Consider the following 25,947-nt stretch of genomic DNA (forward strand, 5'->3'; position numbering starts at 1 on the left):
CCTCAGACGTGTTACAGCTCCTCCATATTGCATCTGAATTACACATTGGTATTACTTCAGAGATGTAAATACATTTTTTCCAGAAGCCCAGTAAGTAGTAGTGCTGACAGTGAAAGCGTCTGAGTGAAGGAATGCTATTTGTGAACTCCTGACTGTCTTTCACAACAGCCCTCTAACTTGGGCTTTGTCTTCTTGCACTGGAAACAATGATATTTAAAAATAGTCAAACAGGTTTCAAACAGACAACCGCATTCCCAATACAAGAGGCATGGAGAGGAATATAAAATGACTTCCTCGTCTAAATAAAGAGGTGGTCCTTGATGAAAGCTGATGTGGTGATGTTAAAGCTAAATTATGTTTAAAATACATTAATTTACACCTAAAGGCCTTCCGACTTGTGTCATTGATGCTTGTGATGTGACAAACATCTTTATTAATTCATCACTGAACCTGAAAAGCTAAACCTGTCCGACAGAAACATCCACCTCTGCTGTAAAGTAGCAGTGCAACCTAATTGGACGAGCTGGCTTGTTTTAAAAGCTTTCCCCCCCTTTGGGACTCAATAATTTAGAAGTGCTTTGATGTTTTTAGTTTGGTTTTTGAATAACTGAGGTGAGGAAGGTTAGGTCTATGGCAGTGGGCTCCACCAGTCCACCTGGTTATTCTCTGGGGACCAAAGGACCACATCTGCATCAAATCACATCTGTCAACTCCCACTGATGTACTTCCACTGCCCTAAGGACAGAGACTGAGGTTATATGGTCTCATGAAAAGGCGTATACCAAGCCTTATAATATACATGTGTGCCATGTTGAATCTTTTTTCTTTTTATCGTATTTATTAGAAGCCTTTTACATTTTGGTAAAGTCAGACAATGTATGAGTGAACCTACGTATACCTGGCTAAAGTGCTTAAAGGCTCACTTTTAACATTTTCTGGCTCTAGGAAAAGAAAGGCCTTGATAGCTTTTATATATAGAGTCCCACTTTAATTCAACTACAACAACTGATACCTGCTTACTTTCCTTTCCCTTACTAATGGCCAACGTATTCGGTCCCTTCCAGCAAAACTGAGTCATTTCCTGAGAAGCACTAGTCCGAGAAACCTGGACCCACCACCATCACAGCATGATCCTACCGAGAGATGCAAATATGAATCTGTCTAAACGGTGGATGTGTGGATTCTGCAATGCTGGTGTGAAATTCCAGCATCACCACAGGCACTGTGAGAGACACCGATCTCCTGCAGAAGCAAGCGTGTGCGCATCCACACAACAGAGTGTGTAACAGAAAGAGACTCTTAAAAGAAATAAGACACTCTCTGAGCTAACAGAGAATAACTTGCTTGAGAGGACTGCTGTTGGTCGGCTCCCAGCAGCCCTCTCTTAAGATCTCAGGTTCCATGTTCAGGCTGCTAGCATTCTAGTTTAAGTATGGAATTCATACCACAGACCAAAATATGTCTCAAACTTCCCTGGTTTCCCTCGTCTATACCTCGATGTCAGTGGACTTCATCCTTCCGTTACAATTTTTCTCACTCAGCTCTAAGTTTTCTCTTTTTTTTGTTAGCTGTCTGTAGTCTGTATGCATTCTTAAATAAGTGAAACATTATTACATTTTCCTTTAATGACAAAAAAAAAAAAAGTTCTATGTATCCAGCCATTTCTTCTTTAAATCAGCAATAACTAATTTGTTGCAACTTGTGGAAACATGTTTTTACGTTTTAATATTGATGTTGCGAATGTGATAGCATTCATTTGGAGATATGTTTCTAGCCACCTGGCGAAGTTAAGTCCCAAGTCACTCTCCTTTCACATATATTTTTGTATATCATATCATATATAAATTGATATATCAGCCGATATCAGCTTATACTGTAATACATATATCAGTATGTTTTGAATATGTGTGTGTATCAAACAAACTGACTATTTACCCATATTGTATTGGAATTCCTAAATATCAATATCAGTCTTTAACTAAACAATCCAGTATCATATTGAGAACTAATACTCATATAAGGGACTTTGCTGTATGAAGTATGAAATGCTAGATGGGGAAATATTCATGAGACTTAAGTAGAAATTCTGACCTATTGAATGACTAAACAGATCTGGTCTCCCATTGGTCCCTAGAGTGCAGATGGACAGCCTTGCAGCTGAATGAAAACAAGAATACTGAGAATAGAATAGCTGGTTGAACAAAGCCTCAATATTTCCTGCACTTTGGCCATAATTTAGACACTATGTTGAGGTAAAGACTGTATTGGTGATAGAATATTAAGTACTAAGTTGGCAGCTAAATCCAGATAAAAATGTAGAGTGTCATATATGTGAACAATTAGCAATTTTAATTTAAATAGAGGTTCACAGATATTTGACCTGGTCAAATAAACACAAAAGGCCCACACTGCTCATTTCGATAGCAGATTTTAAATGGTACAGATTAGACTTTAAATATCCAAAAGAAAATGAGCAAATGAGGAAATCACATAAATCCTCATAAATATCCAAGTTCGTGGACGTGAACTCAAGCATTCTCCAAACATGAATGGTGCGAATTATAAACTGTCTTTCATATTGAAGAGCCACACATACAAATATGTGGTGTTTTTAAAGTAAACCTGCATTCCAAAGTTTATGGAAGATAATTCCCTCTTTCTCCATATTTTGTCTAGGCCATAACACATTGCTGTAGACTGGCTCTAAACTTTATTTCTTCTGAGATCTCAAAAACTGATTTATTGGAACTTACACAATTCTCTTTTATGTGTCTCCAGCTTAAGATGCAGCTGTTATCTTGTTGGAAGCCACTTTGAAGACTTTGATATATCTTGATGAGAAACATTTTATACTGTGGCCCATAGCCAAGTATACAAAGAATATTCAGGTAATTTATTTTAAGTCTCTACGTCAATCGCATACAATGTATTTCATTTAAAATTGTAACTTTATACACAATTTATTTTCATTGGACACAAAGTCCACACCATTATTTATGAGGCTTTGAAAAAAGGAAGTTTTAGCCTATATTATAATCCGCGTCATTAAATAGGTAATTTACAATTGGTGCAATTTAATTGGTACCAGTTGTTGCCCTTTAGGCATATGGGGGCTATTGGTCTTAATTAATGTCCTTTAAAAATGACTTTAGCCTTTAGTGGTTGGAGAGACATCATTTCTACAGTACATAGTAGACCATTTCACTCTTACTATATTTCATTATACATTAAGAATTACATTTTAGTGTTGCATGTAATGTATTTGTATCTTTTTTCGGAAAATATACTTTTGGAGACGGGAGTATTTTATACAGATTCCTATTTTTTAATTGATTGCTCTGTTCCCCTCTTCTGTCTCAACCCCCCCTGCCCCCCTCCCGCCCCATCCCACTATTTAATTTGCAGGAGGGCAGAAAAGTCGGCACTCAATCACAAACAAAAATCAAAGGATCCCCTGTGGGTCTTGTACATTGAAGACCTGGGAAAAGAGGTATTTTCACAGCTGGAGAGTTACAACTGTGTGTGTCTGGAAGAGTTCTAGTGCAGTGGAGCCAAAACCTCCTTCTGTAGAGTGAAACACATCTCAATAATCATAATGGCCTTCATTTCAACAGCATTGCAACAGACAATTTTGTGTATTTTGAACAGTGATGTTAATACATATAAGATGCATGTCTAATTTAAAAATATTTTGCTGTATCAAATAGTACAAAAAAAGTCATTAATCATGTTTTCTTTTTAATTTCATTTTGTCTCACATACTTTGATAAAGTAGATACTACAAATAGATATACATATACTGTATTATTACAGATTAGCATAATGTATAACATTAATGTAAATTCTTGTGTACAACACAATACATTGATAGTGTGTTAATGACCAATGAACTGCACTGCAAATATACATACAAGAATCTGCTTTAGACTGTAATAAGAAAAGTATAATAAAGACATCAGATGTGAGAAAAGCACTGCTCTGTCCACGCAGATATGTATCCAGTGTAAAACAAGCCTCATATATTCTTTGTCAAATACATTTTCTTCCACTCCAAATTGGTCATGAAAAATATTTTACTCTCTATTCTGCCTGATGGGTTTTCCATTTGCTCTTAAAGAAGACAGCAATTTATCATGACAACAACAACAACAACATCTGGCCAATGTATAAGGGAATTATAAAATATCTTGGGAGTCTTTTTCTTTTAAAAAAAAAATCTGTTACACAATTGATACTCTTTCTCTGTATGTGCTGTAATAGTATACCTATATGCGGCCAGCAACGCTTGGTCAGAGAAATTACTTTAAGTTTTACTCTATGCACTAGCGTTTTTGCTCCCATGAGAACCACCCTAAATGAGAACCACCTTTAAATTTCCAGACCCCCAGTTCCAAAGTTACAATAACAACTTTCTTGCCACAGGCTGGGGTTTTCAGTTAAGAAAAACATGACTTTCCCTATAAAATGTCTGTTTCCTTTCTCTTCTTGTTTGTTTTTCAAATTCACAAATGTCACTTTTTTTATAATATTCCACAAACCGTGATCCTCACAAATGCACATGTGAGAAAACATGCACTGTACCTCGCAAACACAAGTGACTGAGTGTCTGTTAATGATTACACCATATGCCACCATCCTCTCTCAGTCTTGCCATTTTCTCACAGTATATGTACATATGTGATTTTTGAGTCTGTACCCAGGTGATTCTTGGCCAGGCACTTGTATGTGCCAGAGTCTGAGGCTTTGGGCCTCTGAATGATAAGTGTGCCCTGAGGATGGAGCAGTTCGCTACCCATAGGCCGTCCCTGTTCTGCCGCGGACAGAATTGAACGATCGGGCAACTCCCAGGTGATCTCAGGCTTTGGAATCCCAATGGCGGCACAGTTGAGCTGGATAGGTGTTCCGGTCACTGCCCTTAGACTGGGAGGTGGCCCTGATGTGATTCGTGGAGGGTAGGCAATGATAATAACAGGGACAGTGAGCACAGCCTCTCCAGCATCACTCCAAGCCCTGCAAATGTAGTTCCCTCTGTCGTGGAGAGTTGTATCCTGTACAACCAAAGTACCATTCTCTAGTAACTGGTAGCGCCCGAGGACTTGAGGCCGAGAAAGAGTGTGGCCACCGGGAATTGTCCAGTGGATTTTTGGTTTGGGACTTCCATCAGATAAACAATGAAGGAAAAGAGGTTTTCCAGATACACTGCGTATGATGCCTCTAGGCTTTGTCAGGATGTAAGGCCTCTGACCGACCTCCAAAATGATTAGCTTCTCTATGTAACCCATGGAATTCTTGGCACCACAGCGGTACTTCCCAGAATCTTTTTCTCCAGAGTTGTAGATGACTAAAGTCTCATTTTTAACGAGGTGGTGGTCACCTGTAAACCGTGTTCTATTAGGCAAAGTCCAAGTGATCTCCGGCATTGGGTATCCATCAGCAGAGCAGTTTAGAACTGTGGTTTTACCAATCCCAGACACAATACGTTCGTTGAAGGGGTTCTTGAATATCGGCCTCCTGAGTATACTGCTCACCTCCAGCTGTACTACCATTACTGCCTCTCCTCCATCATTCCTCGCCATGCAGATGAACTCAGCTGTGTCAGTTGGCCGCACGTTACGAATCTCTAATGTCCCATTATGGTGGACATTAATCCTGCTGCCATAGTATGGTGCTGTCAGAAAGATGTTATCAGGCATAATCCAAGTGATAGTAGGCGTGGGATTGCCCTCAGCATTACAGTCTATTAATTTCCTGGAGTATTTAGGAGCTACATCTTTGATTACAGTCCTGTTCTGCCGGTAGCCATTGATTACTGGTGGATTCCCTTCTATATCAAGCTTGAAGACTTTTCTGCTTTCTCCAGCAGGGTTTCGAGCCATACAAACATACTCCCCAGCATCGATAAGCTTCACATCCCTGATATCCAGGGAGCCATTGACGTGCATTAGGTACCGTTCGTTAGACGCTGCAATGACATCGTTGGTGGGCAGCATCCACAGGATCTTTGGTTTGGGCTCCCCAAGTGCTTCACAGTCAAAGCGGACGTTCCCTCCAGGCTTCACCCTGGCATATGTCTGGCTGGTTGGACGTATCCTGGCGGCAGCGGTCACCACAGTGATATGAAAATGCATCTCATCCTTGCCCACCTGGTTCTCAGCATAGCAGGTGTAGTCTCCTTCCTCGGACATACCAACCTGGAGAAATATAGTACAGTCACGTAAAAGTCACTTTTGAAAAGGTTCTTAGGTTTCATTAAGGAAGATCACATGCCTTTGCATACCTGGTTTAGGTGGAGAGTTCCATTGTCAAAAAGTGTATAGCGCCGTGCTCGGCCTCCTCCACTGCTGACATCAGACTGAAGAGCACTGTTGACCACTGTTCCGTCTGGTAATCCCCAGGATATCTCTGGCTTTGGTGCTCCTGAGGCTTTACAGTCAACCTTAAAGTCATTACCGTAGGGTACCTGCTTCTTTCCATAGAGCTTTGGCTCTATCTTGGCTGGCTTCATTGACACAGTGACCTTCATGAGTTGGAGATCATCACCAATGTGGTTTCGTGCCACACAGAGATAGTTTCCAGCATCTTTATCACTCACAATGCTAACAATAAGAGTGCCGTTATCCAGGACCTGAATTCTGCTGCCCATCCTGCAAAGATACATGACAGAACATTAGAGAGGTCAGAATTAAGCATGATCAAAAAAGTGGGCAACATTCATTATTGTGTATGGACAAATTACGTACATATTGTCACTGTATGAGTCTGTTAAAACACTGTTATGTAGAGAATTCTGCAAATAATAGCTATACTTTTTGACATCTATTAGAGATCTAGTACTTATTGTAATATCCATCGCAGAGTTCATATAGTAATATCTGTTTGTGTGTTGTTACTACCGTATCTTACAACATTTTGCTATCACACATCAGTCATATCCATAATGACAGAAAATAATCTTCATAATACTGCTTAGAAATAGAGCTTGTTTATCAAAATAATTCACGGGGACCCCCGGACACCTTTACAGTCTGCATTTCTGCCACTGATCGAGGCATTTTTACCTGTGCCACTGGTCCACTACAGCTTTAGAGGGCAGCCTCCAGATGATCCTGGGCTTAGGGTCTCCTGTAGCTGAACAGTTTAGTCTCAGCTGGTCCTCGAAGAACAACGCTGTTATGCGCTTTGATATCTCCACTATTTGAGGTGCAGACTCTCGCCTCTCTACTGTCAGAGTCACAACCATTCTCTCTGAACCAGTCAAACTGGTAGCGATACATTCATATTTGCCGCTGTCTTCTGGAGTCACATCCTTAATGTGGAGAGTTCCATTCCCGTACACTAATATCCTTGTGTCACTGGCAGGTCTGTTATGTCGTAGCATCGACCCATCATGGAGGACCCAGTGAATAGTAGGCTGAGGGCTGCCTTGGCCAGTGCAGGGTAGCCACAAGTTTTGGTTTACGCCCACTTTAACCTGCTGCTTTTTCTCCTCCACGATACCTGGGGGAGGTGCCACCACCTGCAGTCGGACTGTAGCAGTATCGGCTCCAGCTGGATTACTGGCAATGCATTTGTAATGACCTCTGTCATAAACAGACACCTGCTCAATGACCAGAGTCCCAACAGCAGATACTGATACCCTTCCCTTGTCTGTGTTTTGACCCCTGAACTGGGTTTGATTGGCCAGGATCCAGGATATCATTGGTGTCGGCCGACCCTCTGCTTTACATGTCATCTCCACATTGTTACCTGTATGAGACTTTATATCACGCATTTTTGGCTCCAGGATGCGTGAAGGGTAGGCCACCACAGAGAGGGTGACAATAAGTTTATCTGATCCATGATCATTATTAGCGAGACAGAGGTACTGCCCACGGTCCTTAATGTTGGCATTCTGGATCGACAGTGTGCCATTGCTCAACACCTCAAACTTTCCCATCCTCCCCTTAACGGGTACGGTAATACCTGAGGGAGAGATAAAAGGAATTTCCTGTAAAAGAAATTCAACTTAAAAACATTTTAAAACAACATTTACAACTTTAATGACACAAATACGGATTCAAAACAACTACAAAAATATGAATTGTTGTGTAACTTCCTAAAACTCTCTTCCCTATTGTGATTTGTATTTAAAGTGTCTTTGAGTATCACGAAAAGCGCTATAAATTAAATGCATTATTGTTATTATTATTATTACAATCTATGTTGTTTCTTTTTCTCTTTTATCATTGTTGTTATATCTGCCAAGCGGATCATGTGGTCCGTTGTGTGTGCATAAGTGTGTGTGAGTGTGCATCTGTGTGTCTAATCTCACATTCTGCAACAAACTGCATACTATTTTGGCAAGCCAGTTATGGCTGCATGCTTGATAACCTCTCATGGTTGCAGTGACTCACATTTTCTCAAAACCTTATATTGCCTGAATTATACTGCCATTGACTACCTGCTTACCCCTGACTCACTCTTTCTAATTGACTCCCGCCAGTATGGGCCGCGACTGATAACACAGGTTTTAATGTTTTGGACGTTGTGTTTGGCTATCACAGCTTGCATAACTACCTGTACACACACTGTGGAGTACCTCTCAGCCACTGCTCTGCAGCCAGAGACACAGTTAAGGAAAACAGTTTGCACACCTTTATTGTTTTGGACGGTGTGTTTGGCTACCAGCTTTACCAAGTACACATACTGCTGAGTACATTTCCGCCATTCAGCAGATGCTACAAGGGCAGGCAGTTTTTTGGCAAGATTGTATTGTAACTGTCTTATACGACAATTTCAAGCCAATTGCCTGAATACATCAACCCTTCTTTTTGAGTTTAAATGATGTTTTATGAAGCCTCACATTCTATTACTGCCAATTGTTAGCCAATTGTTGGTTGTATTCAATTAATCACACAATATGGTGTCGGTCGATGCAGATGAACCTGGCGGAGATCTGGACTCAAGTCAGCGCACCTTTCTAGTTGTTTGTGTTGTTACTATGTTGTTACAAATTAAACAGTTGCCTCTCTGAAATGTAGTTTAATTCCTACATTTACATATATAAAAAACTAAGAGTTTTCATCATGGGTTTTGGGTTGATTTTGTTTTGTTTTTCAAAATGATGAAAATTAATGAAATTGTATACCTGTGGTTGACGGGAAACGCTTCCAGGTTATAGTTGGCTCAGGGTTTCCAACAGCCTCACATGGCAGGAAAGCATCTGAATTGGATAGTACGGTGAAGCTGGCTGCATTGCCCCCAATTATCTTTGGTTTGCTTGTCTTGACCTTTGTAGTGGGTTCAAAGCCAGCAATATTGGCACTTGTATCTTCATTACCAGCCACACGATTATAGACACTAGAGATGTCATTGTGTGTGGGCATTGCGTTGTTGTATGGGGCAGGGGTTTTGGTGTATCCCTGCACAGCTGTAACAAGGGTCACTCTGTCAAGGTCATTATCTGCACTGCCTCTGGCACCAATTATCTGCACAGTAGGTCTGATTCTCCTCACTGATGGCCCACGAGTGATGTGATCAGTGTTCCTCTGTGTTGGTGGTCTGATGTTGCTGTGGACTTTGGTCTGAGCTGTTGTGTAAGGCCCTTTTGTGGTGATTGGCATGTATGTGGTGATGGGGTTAAATGAGGTTGAAGAGATCAAAGGTGTCTTGGTTGTTGTATATGCAGGTAAACCGCTAGATGTGCTCGAGTCAAATTCTTCATATAAGTCAGTCTCCTCCTTTGATGTTTGGTCAGTGGAAACAACTACTGGAGTTCTGTCCTCTTGCCTATATGGTGTGTAAAGGGGCTTGTGGAGGGAAACAGTTGTTTGTGATAGAGTGGTTGTGCCCATTGTAGTTTTTATATTTGTGGTTGAAGCCTCAGTTGTGGTAGCAGGACGTAATCTAGTGATTTCAGGTTTGTTGAACGGTCTCCTACCCCTAAAGGGCCTCCTTCTGCGCCCTTGTCGTCCTCTTGACCCATCAGGCTTCTGTCTGATTACAAACCAATTATCAGGTAGTCCCCCAGACCCAGATGATAAGGTTTCACCAGGATTTTCAATTAAGGGTGGTTCAACAGTAGGTGGGGAAGGTAGAGTCTGTGATTCTGGTGTTGTTTCAGCAGTGGTAGCAGACTTGGAGTAATAGGATGGACTGGTGGTAGTTAAATCGTGAAAGCTGGGTTGCAGTGTTGTGAACTCAAAATCTGCAGAGGAAACATATCCAAAGCCATCATCTAATGAACCCTCTTTGCTCCATGTATGTCTGGATGGGGACAGAGTCTCAGGTTCAGAAAGTGAATTTGTGGCAGTGGTGGGCATAGCTGCCGGGGTGGTGGTTGGGGTCATTATTGTTGTCTCAGCTGTTGAGGTTTTTTGGGTGATGGAGGGCTGTCTCAGCCTGCCAAGTATTTTTTCTCTCTCTCTGCCACCAAACAGCCTTTTCCATGGAACTCTTCCACTAATAACCTTCAAGACGGTTGTAGTAGTGGTCGTGGTGGAGATTGATGATCCTTTATTTGTTGTCAAAAGTGGATCAATTGTAGGGTCAAACTCAGCAGAGGTTATGTAGCTACTGGAAACCTCTTGCCTTGACTCTGTAGGGGTGAAGGCGGCATTTGAAGTGACGTAAAATGTTGGGGTAAAAGCTGCAGTATTTTGTGTAGAAGCAGGTCTATCTGTTCTATGTAAAGCTGTTGGTGTGACCGGCTGCTGATTAGTGGTTCCTGTCTTCTTTTTGTCTTCATCCCAGTCACAGTCTGGTGGAAAAAATAAATGACAAAGGGAAAAGGAAACACAAATGGTACAAAATATCACCTAAATAAGCACACACTAAACAATGAAGCAATACAAAAACAAAACAATGGCTGTATTTTCTTACAAAAACTGACTTACCTGTGGTCAGTTCAATTCTATAAGGCACCGTGGCAATCCCTTCCTTTTTCGATGAGGGATTTATAAGTTTATTGATGAAGGACTGTATATCAGTTATCCTGTTGGGTTTAATGATTCTCCTGCGCCCTTGGAGAGTTCTCCTACGCCCCCCTCCTCTACTGTTCTTTCGTGGGATAATATGGATCTGCTGCCGGGAGATGATGGTGGATCCTGCAGGCAGACGTGGGGATTTGATTGTTTGGGTCGTGTGGAAGGTTATTTCATCTTGTTTTCTCTCTGTGGTGGTGATGGCTGTGAATGTTGTCTGGCCATCTGCGTCTGTGGATGTGTGGACAACTAGCTTGACTGGGCTTGGACCATCTCTCATTGGAGTGACATGGGGGTCTGTCTGAAATGATAGCGCCAGCCCAGTGGACGTCTCTGGCTCTCCAGGTTGTTCTTTTTCTTGTGACGTGTCTGTCACAGTAAGTTGGAGGGTGACTGGGTGCCTGTTTGAGCCCGGCTTGGTAGTTCTTTCTAAGTCATAAAAATAATTTGTCTCATCAAAACTAGAGAGTCCTGTGTTCTGTGAAATTGTGTGGTAAGGTGTTACTGCATCACTTTGACTTTCCTTCCTTTCTGTTGGATGTTGTGTGAATGTGGACTTGATTGGTGTAGAATCTGATTGCATGTATAACTCTGTTGTAGGTATATTTGTGTTTTCTGTTACATTACTTAATTTAAAAGGATTGCTGACTGTGGTTTCCAAGCCATCAGTTTGACTTGCCCCCATTGTTGCTATGCGACTACCATGAACTGTATGTGTGGTAGTTATAATTTCAAGCTGCCTGTTCTCTTGTCCAAATAGTCTACCTTTCTGTGGATTGTCTGTTGCTGGTTTGACTATTGTTGGCACAATGTTGGGATGATCTTCATGAAGATCCTCACCAGACCCGATTTCACTTTCATCAGAAAGACCAGAGTTTGACTTTTCATATTTGACCTCCTCTCTCTCTGTGCCAGTCTTTATTCTTGATCCATCTTGAGCCTTTTTCATAAATTCAGCAAACTGCAATGGGTCCACTTTTCTGGAAGATTTATCAAGCACCCTATTACTCCAGATGCGTCTGTTGGTGATTGGCCCCCTCAATCTCTGTCCCAGTCTACCTCCAACACCTACTCTACCCTTTGAACCAAGTCTGGGGTAAGGTCGATCTGAGGTTATGGTCTTAGATTCCTGACTAGTTCTCTCCGAGGGACTGGAAGAAGGGATCTCATTGAGGGTGATTGTGTTTTCAGTCAAGCTAGGGTCAAACATGTCTTCCATTTCTACCCCTGATCCATCACTGTCCAACACTGTCACCTTTTCAGTTGTTTCTCCAGTCATTGTCACCTGAGACACGAGCAGATCAACTCCCAGGTAATTAGAGACCAAACACCTATAAAATCCTCTGTCCCTTGCTGTGAGCCCCTGAATTAGCAAGGTTCCATTCTCAAACACTTTCCTTTTCCCATGAGATTTGTCCAGTACTGAGTGGTCGGGGAGTACCCACTGCACCGAGCCCTCAGGACTTCCTGAGGAGCTACAGTCAAAAAACAGATTTTCACCAAGTGGCTGTGAGAGTTGGACACCATTGACCTCAGCTTCTTCCACATCAGGGGAAAGGACTGTCACTCGAAAGGCAAGGATATCTGCATCCAGGTAGTTTGTGGCAATGCACCGGTAGAGACCAGTTTCTGAAGCATCTGCACCCCGCAAAGTGAGCATCCCTTCAGCAGTCATTATGAGCCTCCTGTCCTCACTGGAGTAAGGAGCTCTGACCTTGCTTCCATCCGGTAAAATCCACTCCAAAAAAGGCTTCGGGTCACCGCGGATTTGACAGTGCAATTGCACCACACCACCTATGTTTAAGAAAAATAATAAACATTTCACAACAGTAATTCTTGTCACTAGATTTGTATGCATCAGTCAAGAGTTTAATTATAGGTACATGTCGACTTAAGTGAAGGTCAAATGAGCAACTAAGAGTCGGTCTCTAATTCCCACCTGTAATCACAGTGTGCTCAGTCTTGGTTTGGTTATCTCGCTTGATCATGGTCCAGGAATAGCGACCCCTCTTAGGTGATGTGTTTTCCAAACGTAGGTTGACTGTAGACTGGTACTTAATGTGCAGAGTAGAGAAAGTGGTAGTAGTGCGGTCAAGCTGGAAACGTATCTCTCCCTGCATCAACCATTCAGGCGAGGCTTTAATCTCAGCCTCAATGTTTGTGTGAATTCCTTCCTCTCCTTCCTTTGTTTTCATCTGACTATACTTGTACACCATTTCTGGTCTTCTAGATAGCATTAGGCCTCTCTCAAGTGTCATGGGAGAGTCACTGTAGGTGGCCAGTATCTGCCACAGCTGCTGTATGTGCTCATAGTCAATGTTACACACCAAATATGTAGTTATGCCAGCGGTTAGCACATTGACATTGTTTCCCTCCTTCTCATCCAAGGTTTGTGTTACGTTTTCAAAAGTAGAGGGCTTCTGGACAGTGCAAGATAGGCTGGCATCATTGTGAATCTGGTCGGTCAGGTTCATTTGTATAGATCCTAATGGGGCAATGAAGTCTTTGGGGGAAACTGGAGTAAAGTCCCCCTCGTCCAGACTGATGTTTTTCTGCTTTAGATGGGGTTGGATCCAGGGTTTGATACAAGTGAAGGCATCACTGGAGAGGAGGGATAGAGGTTTGTTGTGGTAAGGGGCTGGATTTTCACAAACAGGACACAGCTGGCCTCTTGGATATCTCCTGTCTCGCTTGCATTTCAGCACACCTGGAAACATTTAAATAAAGTGGTGTAGCGTTTAGTTGGTTGCATAAAAGATAATTTACAGTTTCCACATTATGGGCCAGCCAAACCAAAACTAATCAGTAAAACTTATGAACCAGAAAAGATCATTTTCATCCAGAACTGTAATTTATGAGTTAACTTTTACATTAGCCAAGTCATGAATGGAGGATATAACTTTAGTTTCTTTAGTTTTTATGTAGCCCTCAAGATGAGACGACCCCTGTTTCCAGTGACGTCTCTGCAAAGATGTATGTGTTTTCCTCATTGGATGTGCCTTTCTTGCTTTGGATACAAACCCAAGCACTATTACCTCACAGGAGAAAAACATACTACTTTAAGAGTACAATAATCCACTAAAGTACTATGACAGTTTCCAGCAGGTTACCAGATGTGGGTTATTAAAGCTGCTAACAAATAATGCAGCTTCACAAAACATTTTTGCATGAACATGTTTAGATTCACAAATAGGTGGTTCTCTCAACACACACTACTCACCTGTGTTCCTCTGTGCCCACACTGAGAACCACTTCATATGGCAATCACATGTCCAGGGGTTGCCATGAAGGAAGAGGTTCTCTAACTGGCTACAGCCTGAGAAGATATCTTCAGGCAGAGTGGTGAGAAGGTTTTCCGACAGGTGGATGTTTCTCACGGAGGACATCTTGAACACCTGGCTGTGTCTCAGGGTGATGAAAGTGTCTGGGTGGAGCTGCTGGAGGTGATTACCCTCCAGGTGGACCAGCTGTAGTTTAGTTAGGCCGTAGAAAGCCTCTGGGCTGATGAACTCAATGTTGTTGTGGTCCACGTGGAGTCTCAGCAGACTGTCCAGACCTTTGAATGTCTCTTTCTTAATTTCCTTTATTTTATTAAACGACATCTTCAGGACCTGTGTGTGATTGAGAAGTTGGAGATGTTTTCAAAAGACTGTTGACTTGGGATTATTAAACATTATTGATTATATATTATTATAACACCCAACAGCATTTTATTTATGCAATGAACTGCTGATTAGAAGAATCATTAGAATAATTGTTTAGTTAGTCTGGAGAAGTTTAAACAAACAGTTCTTTATATAAAAGGATCAGAACTGGGATGAAATGCAACCCACTATGAAAGCCCACAATAATGCTCTCGTTGTGAAGCTTGTGGTGTTTGGTTTTTGTGAGCACTGTGCAAGACAGAAGTGGAAGTTTCTGAGTTTGTAGCTTATGGTGCTGATGTGCTGTGACTGCTGTTGTATTGTATGTTTTGTCCATCAGTTGATTGTTCAGTTATTTGAACATCAAACATCAGTGGCAGTAAAATTGCCCATTCTTAATACTTGTGTGTCATGCATGTTCAAGTATTGAACTGAACCATTGTATACTGCCAAGTCTTTCACACGACTACATGCTTTTGATATTCTAGTACAAAAATAACATTTCTTTTTACAATCAAAACTTGGAATGATGAAGGCACTTGCAAATGACACAGTAGTACAACATGTAAACCATATTTGGTGTTTCATTTTTACCTCTGTACTCCAATATTACAAGAAAGGCTAAAGTCTGTTCATAAGGAAATGACAAACACATGATTTTACCTGTAAGGACTTGAGATCTTGGAAGGATGTGTCGTAAATAGTGTGGATGGTGTTGCTATGCAGCATCAACAACTCTAAGTTCTCAAGTCCTGAAAGATCATTTTCTCTCAAGACAGTTATACTGTTGTACCTAAAAGCAGAACAAAACAGACTTCAGCTCATCAGATCAAACATAGCACATACTACTTTATGGAAATGTTTTGATTTAAAGCACATTTACATCCCTGTATACCCAGACTAGTGTTATTAATTACTATTCCAGAATAGACCTTTTCTCAGGTTAAATAAAGATGAGAAATCTTTGCTGGTCCACAATGGATGATGTCACCGTAATGCACGTTCTTACAAGAAACAGGAACAACTTCAAGCTTTTCAGCCCTATGACGGGTTAAAACAGTTTGGGAGTTGTCAATTAAGCACATTATATATATGCAAATATATAAAGTCAAGAGAGGAAATATACTCAGAGAAATAAAAGAAAACACCTGTGTGGGGAATTCATAGTTGTGTATTACCTTTCGTATCACTGCAAGTTTTTATACTGATTGTTACTGATTCCAGCAAAGCAATTTGTTAAGTTAATCATCACTCCCATAGACAGGACATAATTAATTATTATTAACATAATTTTTTATTTATTAATTATGATATATGTATTAATATTTATAGCAACCTTTTGTGTATAGGGATCCATCATTATTAGCATCCAACCAGTAATTATGATGTACAAAATGAATTTAGGATTCGTATATAGAGTATGGAGATACTTGCACTCCCACATGTTGTGTTGAGTTGAATTGATTAGACCTCCCCTCGGATTTTAATTTGGGTGGGATTACATTGGGATTAAGGTGAGGTCCCCATAGTTAAAATACAAATAATAAGAATGTATATCACCGAAGCAAGCCAAAGTTAAAAACTAAATTATAGTTGAGCTAGCTATATGGTAATGGTCATTTGAATGTATATTTAAATTTGTATGTATAAAACTTATTTTACTACTAGTGATGGTTTACAGCTTTGTTGAAAAGGCAGTACGTGACATTATTTGTATTTGCAATGTTGTTCCTGCTTATACAGTCTCTGGTTTAAATAAATCAATACAATCCTCCTCTCGAGTAAATCATCTGCATTCTCCAATCTGTCAAACGCTGTGAACAAAGCGAAAGCTCACCCGAGGTTAATTCTTTCCACAGCTGGCTGGATGTGGTCAGGTATTGCGGTCAGGTATCTGAAGGTGCAATGCACTTCAGTGGGAACGTTGCAGACGCAGGATTTGGGGCAGTCGCCACTCGTCGGCAGCACAGCAGCCAAGAACAACAGAGCCTTCAGCAGCCACCTCCGCTGGCATGGAGCGCAACAGCCACACGCACTCATTGTGCACGGGGATGGGGGTTCGGCTGCACAGACAGGGGGGGTTAGATTTAGTCCTGAACCATTAATGAAACCCACCTGGAAAGAGACGCACAGCATTAACTTCCTCCAAATATGAAGAGATCGATAGATAGATTAAGGATACCCGGTGAATGCAACATTAGTGCAATTTCTTTATATCAATCAACATTTTACAGTTCGTAATATTTGCATATTACATTTTCATTATTCATATGAATTAAATAGGTATTTTGATACAGAGCCCACACAATATATTACCCATGCTAAATTGTATGCAAAGACGATGACTATTCTCTCTTGAAGCCAGAGAACATTGATATTGTTGTTATTACCAATTGTAATAACAACGCCATTTTATTGATTAAACGGGGGAGAACAAAATATACCTACGGGTTCCTTCACTGCTCTTGAACATCCGTAGAAAACAGCGCCACTTGTAATGGTGTACAAATCTGGATGTAAGTGTAAAAGAGGACTTTTGGTTTCAGTCGTTCTTCCGTTTGATTCCTCAGACGAGTCCACCGTGTCCGAGGCGCAGCGGGACGGGACTCATGTCTGTGAGCGCCTGCAGCCGAGCGCACCCTTTGGTCTCCTCCGCCCCTCGTGTCGTCTGCTGGGATGTACTCCTCGAGTAACTGCGACCATGAACCACTCAGGGAAGTGGTTTGATTGGGATACCACGCATGTGATTGACAGTTAAATTCCATTAAAAAAACAACAACTGCATTGCTGGGGAAAAGCGTATATATTAATTGCAATTCTATTTCATTTATTTGTGATCAGGTTTAAGAAGTAACCAACATTCACCAAACTATTTTTCACAGACGCACATCTATATCTATCTATAATACTATTGATATGCTTGAGTTTGGCTTATCTACGCCACAAACGGTTAAACTCTCTCAAATGAAAACAGCATTCAATCATGATGGACAAGGACATGTGTAACAAATTAGGTCAAAAAGCATTTTACTTTCTTCTTTCCCTCAAAATGGGACATTTGAATCGCTTGTTTTTATTTGTGTGTTTGGCTTATGATAAAAACAACAAACTAACCACCATTCCAGGAAAACCAGGGTCAGTTACATTTTTGTCTTTTTTCAATATACAATCCTTTTGACATGGTTTGCAGAATTCTAAGAGTCCCTCTGAGTCTCTGAATCCACATATTTCGAGGCGAAGATTTTTTTCCTTTGCATGCTGCTGTTAGTGGTATGTGCAGTAACTGTGTCAGATATGTTAGAGGGCACGTCTGTCTCTTTTTGACTTTTACATCCAAGACCTTGAGTGAGTTTCTATAAATAATGGTGAATTAAAATCCGGAAATCCGAAATTCAAACAAAGGTAGATACATATGACATATAAATCACCCCAAATTCTTAAATAAAATATATAAAAATATGAACAACTGGCTGATATGTGTGTTTTCGCTTCCAAATACTACATTCATCCTTACAACCAATGGAAATCCACAAACGTACACACGAATGCATGCGTCGACAGCCGAATAATTAGCATAGAATGGGGTTTACAGGGACGCCCTTCATCAGTTATTTCGGGGTCACAGACTTGTTCACTTGAACATCTGGACAACCCACCAACACATGTGGACACCAACACCTCCTCACTGATGCCTGAATCAGATTTTTGTCTCGACGTGTCAAGTTTCTTACCCAGAAACCAAGAAGCCCTATTGGTTAGCTTAAGCTGTTGTTTCTCTTACTAGTGAAGGGCAATGCAACAGTCACTGGGTGTAAGACATTCTCTATGTTGTCAGAGACTTGTTGATAGCCACACACATGATTCAGTTACCAACTTTCATAAGCGTTAGGGACTCTCTATTCTCCTCGCCAATTTAATCTAAACATAAACAAGACTTCATTTCATGCTTATTTCTAAATCCCAATCAAAGTGGATTTGTCCTGCTAATTGTGCAGACCTTTTCTGAGGACGGCACAAGGTAGAGTTTAATGTGTGTTGAGCCAAGTCAGCGTTAAAACTGTATGTGGTGATGTCAAATTGACCGTGACAAGAGGCTCAGAGGGTCAAGGAGATGGTGGGATGAGCAAAGCTTGCAGCAGCTTTTGTGTCTGTGTTTTTATGTGCATATATGGCCTGTACAAAATGATTTGCTTGTTTGGTGATTCTGCTGATCACAAAGTTGAATCGGGTCCATCGTTTTTCTTGCCAAGGAAACTGTTTCCCTTTGGCTTTAATTTACTCCAGATGATGGACTACAAGGGCAGCCATATTATTCTTCAAGCTTCAGTGCTTAAAAGTTTCTGGAGGTAAAATTGAAATTCCTGTTGTTTTTTAAATGTCTTTGATAATGCGGCATGTTGTTTGATAGTGGGCAATGATAAGCTGATATTGCTCTCTTCTTCTCTACTCTCTGTGTTGTCCAAAGGGAGTGTGGAGGAACAGGTCAGCTGTTAAAAGTCACAGCTAGCTGGTAGGCTCTGAGGAATCTGTAGACACATACAGCATTGGCCTCAGCTCCTCACACTCGGTTATGACTGGGGGCCCACCTCTGAGGGAGGTGAATGACAGGAATAGTGTGGTTTGGAAAAAATATCCCCTTACATGAGACCTTCTTTCAACATCCTTGACATGTTTTTTCCTCATGTGTGGAATTCTCTCTTAATAATTGAGCACATCTAATGTTCTACTATTTCTTACACATATTAAGATTTCTGATTCGACACATTTTACATATATGTAATCTGAAGAAACTAATTTCCCTCAATGGTAATTCAAAGTACTTTTGTGGCTGTAAAAAGTAACTAAGTACAAAATAACTAAACTGACATGCCATTAAAGTTTAGGTAAATGGACATTAGAGTGTTTCACAGAGTGAATAAAAAAGAGAATACCTCTTTTACAGTTTGGCTAGAGAAGCATAAGCATCAATGATACGTTGTATATTCAGCACAAGAAGAGAGTAAGGAGATTTGTTTTGTAAGCCCTCATTTGGGTAGTTTGCTAAAGGGATTACAAAATACAAGCCCAGCAGCCAGCAATTTATGGACCGATAGTCAGAATTCTTTTTCTTTACTATGAAGTTCCTTGTATGAACGATGCAAGAGAAAATGCCGGCAACAATTTGGTTCCTCAACTGTCCAGTCAACCATTCCAGGCCTCGGCTGGAAGCTGTCCATCCACCATTTCATCCCAAATATATTTCAATTTTGAAATCAAAAATGTATTTGCCTTTTCCACACACTTTGCAGCATACATTAACGCGGTAACTATTTCATTTGATGATGTAATATCTGATTTGGTTTAAAAATCCATGTCATGCGTGATTACGGGAGTTCTACAGGGAGATTATAATTGAGGGCGTCTGCCCCGAGCAGCAGAAGGATAAATCCCCCGTCCAGTCCAGACCTGGTAGTGCTGATGAGGCTGATAGAATGATGAGTTGCTGAAGCAGATGGACCTGCGAAGACTGGGTGGAGATGGGGAGGTGGAGGGGTGCGTAAAAGCATGAATAAATTCATAATTCATTAAGTCAAATTTCAAAGGAGACAGCAGCAAGGTGATTGGCTAACGATGTAATTGTTTCTTGTGCTATTGGACAGAGGAGACCAGCTGATCCAAACAGTTGATATCATGATTGACAGTACGGAACCATAACAGCAATGGAATTATGATTGAGCATGCGTGAGTAGTGAACGGCATATACAACATGCAACTAGTATACTACAGGAGTATGGACCATTTGTTTTTTGTTTGTGGTTTTTTGTTTGTGATTGTTGCCACGCGTCAAATCGGTAATGTGGGTCTGAAGTCTTAAACTAATTAAATGGCTTTTGATAACACTGCATATACAAAAAAGGACTGCATGTGTTTACGTTTGGAATAAAAACAGCTAGAGTCTTGTCTTTATTCCAAACGTAAACACATGCAGTCCTTTTTTATCGATAATGTGTGTGTGAGTTTTTGAGCGATCTAGTTCCTGAAATTCAGTTCTGTCACTTCACTCCCTCACACACTGTGACTCAGGTTCCATGGACTCTTATCAGTACTTGTGAAAAGGAGCCCAGTTGACACGTCTCATCAATATGACATTAGTGAAACATATTGACAGCTGTTTGTTATGAGTTTGATGTGACCTTTGGCCTTTTAAGGTAATGCCATGACGATTGTGACTATTGCTGTCTGATATTTGTCTGGGAGTTAAATTGGCTATGTTCCAATTCTGTGGTTTGAAATGTGATTTTATTAAACAGCATTAACATTGCATTAAAATGTGTTGAACCAGCACTGTGACACCTCCTGGAGCTTTAAGAAATATGACCATAGTCTCTAAGAGTTAACACAGTCTTATTCCTCTAGTGAATATGTAAATATGTGAGTGAGTGTGTGCGTGTGTGTGTGCATATGTGTGTTTGTGCATGCTTGTGCATGATCATGTGTGCGTGTGTGTGTTTGTGCATGCTGGTGCATGATCATGTGAGCTATGCAATCAAAATCAATGGAAGTGATGTATGTGTTCTCTTGGTGTGTTTACATGCATGTACTGTATATCTGTGTGTGTGTGTGTGTGTGTGTGTGTGTGTGTGTGTGTGTGTGTGTGTGTGTGTCTTTGAGCCTTGGGCTGCCGGCCAGAAAAGTTCATATGTATTTTGGGTACGTCAGAAGAAGTTTCCAAAAGGACTTTCTCTCAAGAACGTTACTCATATATTGTAGTGATTGATTGATTACATGATCAGCCAGTATCTCCAGTCTAAATATCTATCCCCTGAATACTTTACTGCAGGATTACTATATGAGTCTCTATCTTTTGTATCATTGACCACGGTACTGTAGTATGTCATGCAGTGTGCATGGATACCCTTTTGCAGCCTAACTCAGGGCTATCTGCTCAGGCATAGTTCCACATGGCTGTTTGGCATTGAACAAGTCATTGCTGTATATCAATGACTGTCATCTGTGTCAATGAGCATTTTGATCACAGTGATGATGAAAACTAGTTTTGGCTCCACAGAGGATGCTCAAGATGGTCAAGAAATGCTGGAGATTCTGTGCAGGCTGCTTTATAAGTTCATGATGGATCTTTGTTTTCCAGCTCTGAGATCAGCGGGATATTCTCATTATAATTACTTTAATATCAATGTCAACTGCGTGTTTGAGGGCCAGTCCATATTTTAGTCTTCAAGACGAAGACAACACAAAAGCAGTTGCTTGGATTTTTCCCTTAAGACTATACAAAAGAACAGAGTTGACCAACGACTACAATAAGAACAACAAAAAGTAATTTATTTCCTATACGGCCTTGGCAAAACTCAGTAATTATTTTTCTGTCAATGTCAAGAATGTGTAACATTAAGTCACACATTATCAGTGAGGTTGTGAGCCATTTGCTTAATTTGTTGTGTCTGATGATGAGAAACAGTCAAATTAATCTGTGTAGTGTACTGTATCTCCACATGCATACCTTTGATTCCTAACACAAATGAGGGAGCTTATAACTTCTCCACACAATATGGTTAAACATATGAAGTCACTTAACCCCTCAGCGGCAATGCACCCACTGCTCTGTATGTATTTTTGGTGGATGCATGCTGATCTGTGTACATCTTTTTTAGATCTATAGCTCGTAAATAATGCTCCGGCTTAACATGCTCAACCTACTCTCTTTACGGTTCACATTCAGCAAAACACGCAGGGCACAATGACGGAGCGCAAAGCTCAAACTCTCTCACGTAGTAACCATTTGGTCTTTCCCCCCTCTTTCCCCCTGTCTTTTTTAAAGCATCACTTCTTTACTGCCACCTGGAACTTGTGAGTCAGTTTCTGATCAACTGCAAGTTATTTCTACTGCAGGGGAGAAGAAAACAGACCGGCCACTCTCATATTTTCCATTCCGGCTTCACTTTACTTTGATTCTGACCACTGTTTGCACCCTTGTCTGTCACACCTTTATTCATGTTGATGTTGTTGTTTGAGTCTTGAGAAAGAGGATATATTAATAAATAAATAAATACTATATATATAGTGTTCACCCATTGGTTGAGGTGCAGTTGTATGCACAAGCATGTTTTTAGTGCATGTGCATCTGACCTCACTCTTGGTATGTGTAAACATGCCAGGAAAACACTGTGTCATTCTGGAGAGTTGTAAACTCATTTGTTTACTGTTTTGTTTATCCCTCTGATTGCAGTGATCGGGTCACCACGGTAACCATATTCGACAGTGCTACCATTCTGCCAAGACAACCAAAGCACACACTCCGAAAAGACATGCAGTGACACATGTATGATACACATATCACTGACATGTGTCGAATGTCAAATTGGGCTGTACATTCACATTGTCAGAGCAAGTGAGTCATTCTGTTGTGTAACATCGTTTTCATTTAGCATCGTCCTGAAGCAAGACCGAAATAACAATACACTGCTCTAATATCAATCAAAGAAACCTGCCTTCAAAAACACAATTTTAATACACACGACTAATTTCAATACATTTTTTGGATGAAGATATTTCTCAGTGCAACTAGCCTTCAGGCTTGTGATCTGGTGGGTGTAGCAGGACTGAGCGGTGCACATTAGTTAGGGCCGAGTGACTGAACAGAAGCAGTGACTGAGCGCGTGCTGCTGTACGTCAGAATCACTCTGAGCTTCTTGTCATGTTTAGTGATTCCAGAGGTTGCCGCCATAGGCCTCACTGACTGAACATGAAGAAAACATGACAGCATATGTTTCTGATCTGGGTGACCCAGGACTGTGCAAATAAAAGAGTCCCCTGCTGCTTTTCTTTATACCAATTTATTTCCATGCCTTGAGATCCTTTGGGCCCAAATGGCCGCAATAAAAACAGTACATTCCATCAGAGCCATTAGAGGATATCAAGGTCCTGCTGGAAGTATGTATGTCCGGCTCTCTGTTGATCACCATTCTCCTTCATCTGCACATCGATAAAATCCACACATTGAACACACGTGTAGTTCATTTGTTGAAGGAGAATAACATGAATGAAAAACGTCTCTTCCTTAGTTGCATGATTGTGTCAAAATTTCACAACTGTGAATAAGGATTTAATAAATGTATAAAGAAAGCAACAGGATGCATATTGAGTGGAAATTTGTTTTGGAACAATAACATTGCAATTATCATTTCATTGCTAATAGAATAACAGGAACGATGTGGACTTCCTGACCAACATACATCGTAGGCTCCAATAACTGAAGTGAATGGATTCCAGGAAATCAAATCCACCTCTGCAGTGCATATGCAAACATGATGTGTGTAAAAGTATGCAGCAGGTGAAAGTAACAGGAACATTTCAGGATTTCTTCTTATTCATGGCCAGGCTAAATCAAATTTGATGATGATATATTAATACAGGCATTAAATGTACAATAAATTGATGTATGCATATAGTGTATTTTTTTGTAATATCATGCTCATACCAGTTGTAAGTTGTGTAGTTGCCCAGTCCAATCATTCCCGTTCATAGCGGGCCGGATGGCTGGCTTGTGGTGTGGTGTTTCTCAAGAACCGCTACAAACAACTTCACACTCAACACAGCACTCAGAAACACAGGTGAAATACATTAGAAAAGGGCCCCAAACAGACATTTATTGCAATGTTTATTTGAAAAATAATGAATCATGTTACTATTTTAACTCATTGTATCCCAAATTAACGTACACAAGGCCCCTAATGCCCTTACAAAATAGACCAAATATCCCATCAGCATGATTACTGATTTTAGACTGCTCACTGCTAGAAATTAAGCTGTAATGTTGATTTAGTGCATGACAGACACTGCTAACATATTTTCTGTGTATGAGGGACCTGGTTCTCAAATCATCCTTACACAGTCAGGGACACTGTAATGATCTCAGTGTCTCAGATGAGGCCAAAAGGCCTTCAAAAACAAACATGTGGGCTCATTTATCTTATTCAGACCCAGTAGGTCTTCCAGTGTCTCTGTGTCCTCTGAGCAGGCCAAGATTTATGTGACACGAACAAATCTGAGTGCTTTACAAGTCTTTCTATCATCCGTCTAGAAACCTTCTTGAATGTTGCATCATTGTTTGGCTTGAAATATTGGAGATTCTTAACCTCCTGGGCTTTAAACTGAAGTGGCCGCTGTGGAAATCAAGGAAATCAAGGATATACCATGAGCAGAAGAAGGATGGGAACTTATCTCAAGGTGGTGATTATTATATAAATAGTATACAGCACTCTGCTTATACGTTCAGATAATTTGGTCAATTCTAGGAAATGTTTTTTTTTTAAAGAAAATGAAAATAAGAAAATGATCGAGTTAAAAGTGACTCAATAGCTAAAGTGGTGTTACGCATGTAGGTGTGTCTGATTCAATTCGTCAGCTCTCCAGTACCATGCCTCTGGTTTTTCCATCTGCTCAACTCAGACAGAGAACCAGACTGCGGAGGTGTACTGAGGAGTAGGCAACATTTAAAGTGCACATTTAAAGGTGAAAGAGAAGTATCAAGGGGCACATGTATGTTACACGGTACGGTGTAGTCATTGATGGTGACTACGCTGTGTCTCACTGCATCCACCCGGCATGCCTCTTCCATCATTCACACCATGCTTCATCTGTTTTTCATTGGGGCCAATTCCTGTCCTTTTTATTTGTGTACGTGTTTGTGTGATTACTCATCTTAAATCTCGACACAATTTCCCAACCATCTAACCACTACTGCTCATAGTACATTTCTGAGAGTTTCATAATGTGTGTGGATGTGTGATACTCAAGCCACAGTGTTTGGGTGTGATTTACACACCGTTGACCTTTCACTTAGGTGTCAGCAAAGCAACACACCTCACCTCACACCAAAGCAACTTTAGGGACCTTTGTAGGTCCTTTTAACAGAGCTCCCTCTGTTAAAAGGACCAGAAAGTCTGGATGAGTTGGTCTGTGGAAAACATACAAAACTGTGCAATGACCTCTGCCCTATCTGTAGGTTAAGTAATGTAGAAGCTCGCAAAATGTCTATATAGTGAAATCATGAGATTATATTTGTTGAGTTCTGTTCCCTATTTGGGTATAAATGCGTGAATCTCATTGAGCCAAACATGTTCTATACATTGTATGTTTTTGGGAATGAGATACTGGAGACATAATTGTCAGGGAGACCAATATGTTATTATATGACTTCTCTTTTTTCCTTATTCTAAGCTTTTGATTCTCCTCTGGAGAATTTTGAAAAATAAATTAGCATCTAGCTAAAGCATTGATATTGTTGTCTACCTAATTTTGAAGATATATGTGCAATATGCTGTAAATTAGATGCATTTAGGTCT

At 40.6% G+C, this 25,947-nt stretch overlaps 1 protein-coding gene across 1 annotated transcript; it reads right to left on the reverse strand.

Moving 5' to 3' along the window:
• Positions 1-4,658: 4,658 nt before the first annotated feature.
• On the reverse strand, positions 4,659-16,645 carry igsf10 (immunoglobulin superfamily, member 10). The gene is made up of 9 exons (XM_034548906.1): positions 16,443-16,645; positions 15,269-15,398; positions 14,182-14,572; positions 12,901-13,668; positions 10,875-12,755; positions 9,128-10,738; positions 7,059-7,962; positions 6,278-6,644; positions 4,659-6,191 (listed from the first exon to the last, which is right to left on the reverse strand). The coding sequence occupies exons 1-9, from the start codon at positions 16,643-16,645 to the stop codon at positions 4,659-4,661; spliced, it is 7,788 nt and encodes a 2,595-aa protein (XP_034404797.1).
• Between the last annotated feature and the right edge of the window lie 9,302 nt (positions 16,646-25,947).

This window comes from Cyclopterus lumpus, chromosome 13 (genome assembly GCF_009769545.1).
Source record: "Cyclopterus lumpus isolate fCycLum1 chromosome 13, fCycLum1.pri, whole genome shotgun sequence".
Classification (NCBI taxonomy): domain Eukaryota; kingdom Metazoa; phylum Chordata; class Actinopteri; order Perciformes; family Cyclopteridae; genus Cyclopterus; species Cyclopterus lumpus.

What these genes read in the sequence shown, in the direction of transcription:
- igsf10 (XM_034548906.1), bottom strand. Translation starts at nt 16,645, where the DNA reads ATGAGTGCGTGTGGCTGTTGCGCTCCATGCCAGCGGAGGTGGCTGCTG. An exon ending in GTGGAAAGAATTAACCTCGG is followed by an intron (nt 15,399 to 16,442) that starts GTGAGCTTTCGC and finishes TTCTGCTTTTAG; the next exon opens with GTACAACAGTATAACTGTCT. An exon ending in GTGGGCACAGAGGAACACAG is followed by an intron (nt 13,669 to 14,181) that starts GTGAGTAGTGTG and finishes AAATGTTTCCAG; the next exon opens with GTGTGCTGAAATGCAAGCGA.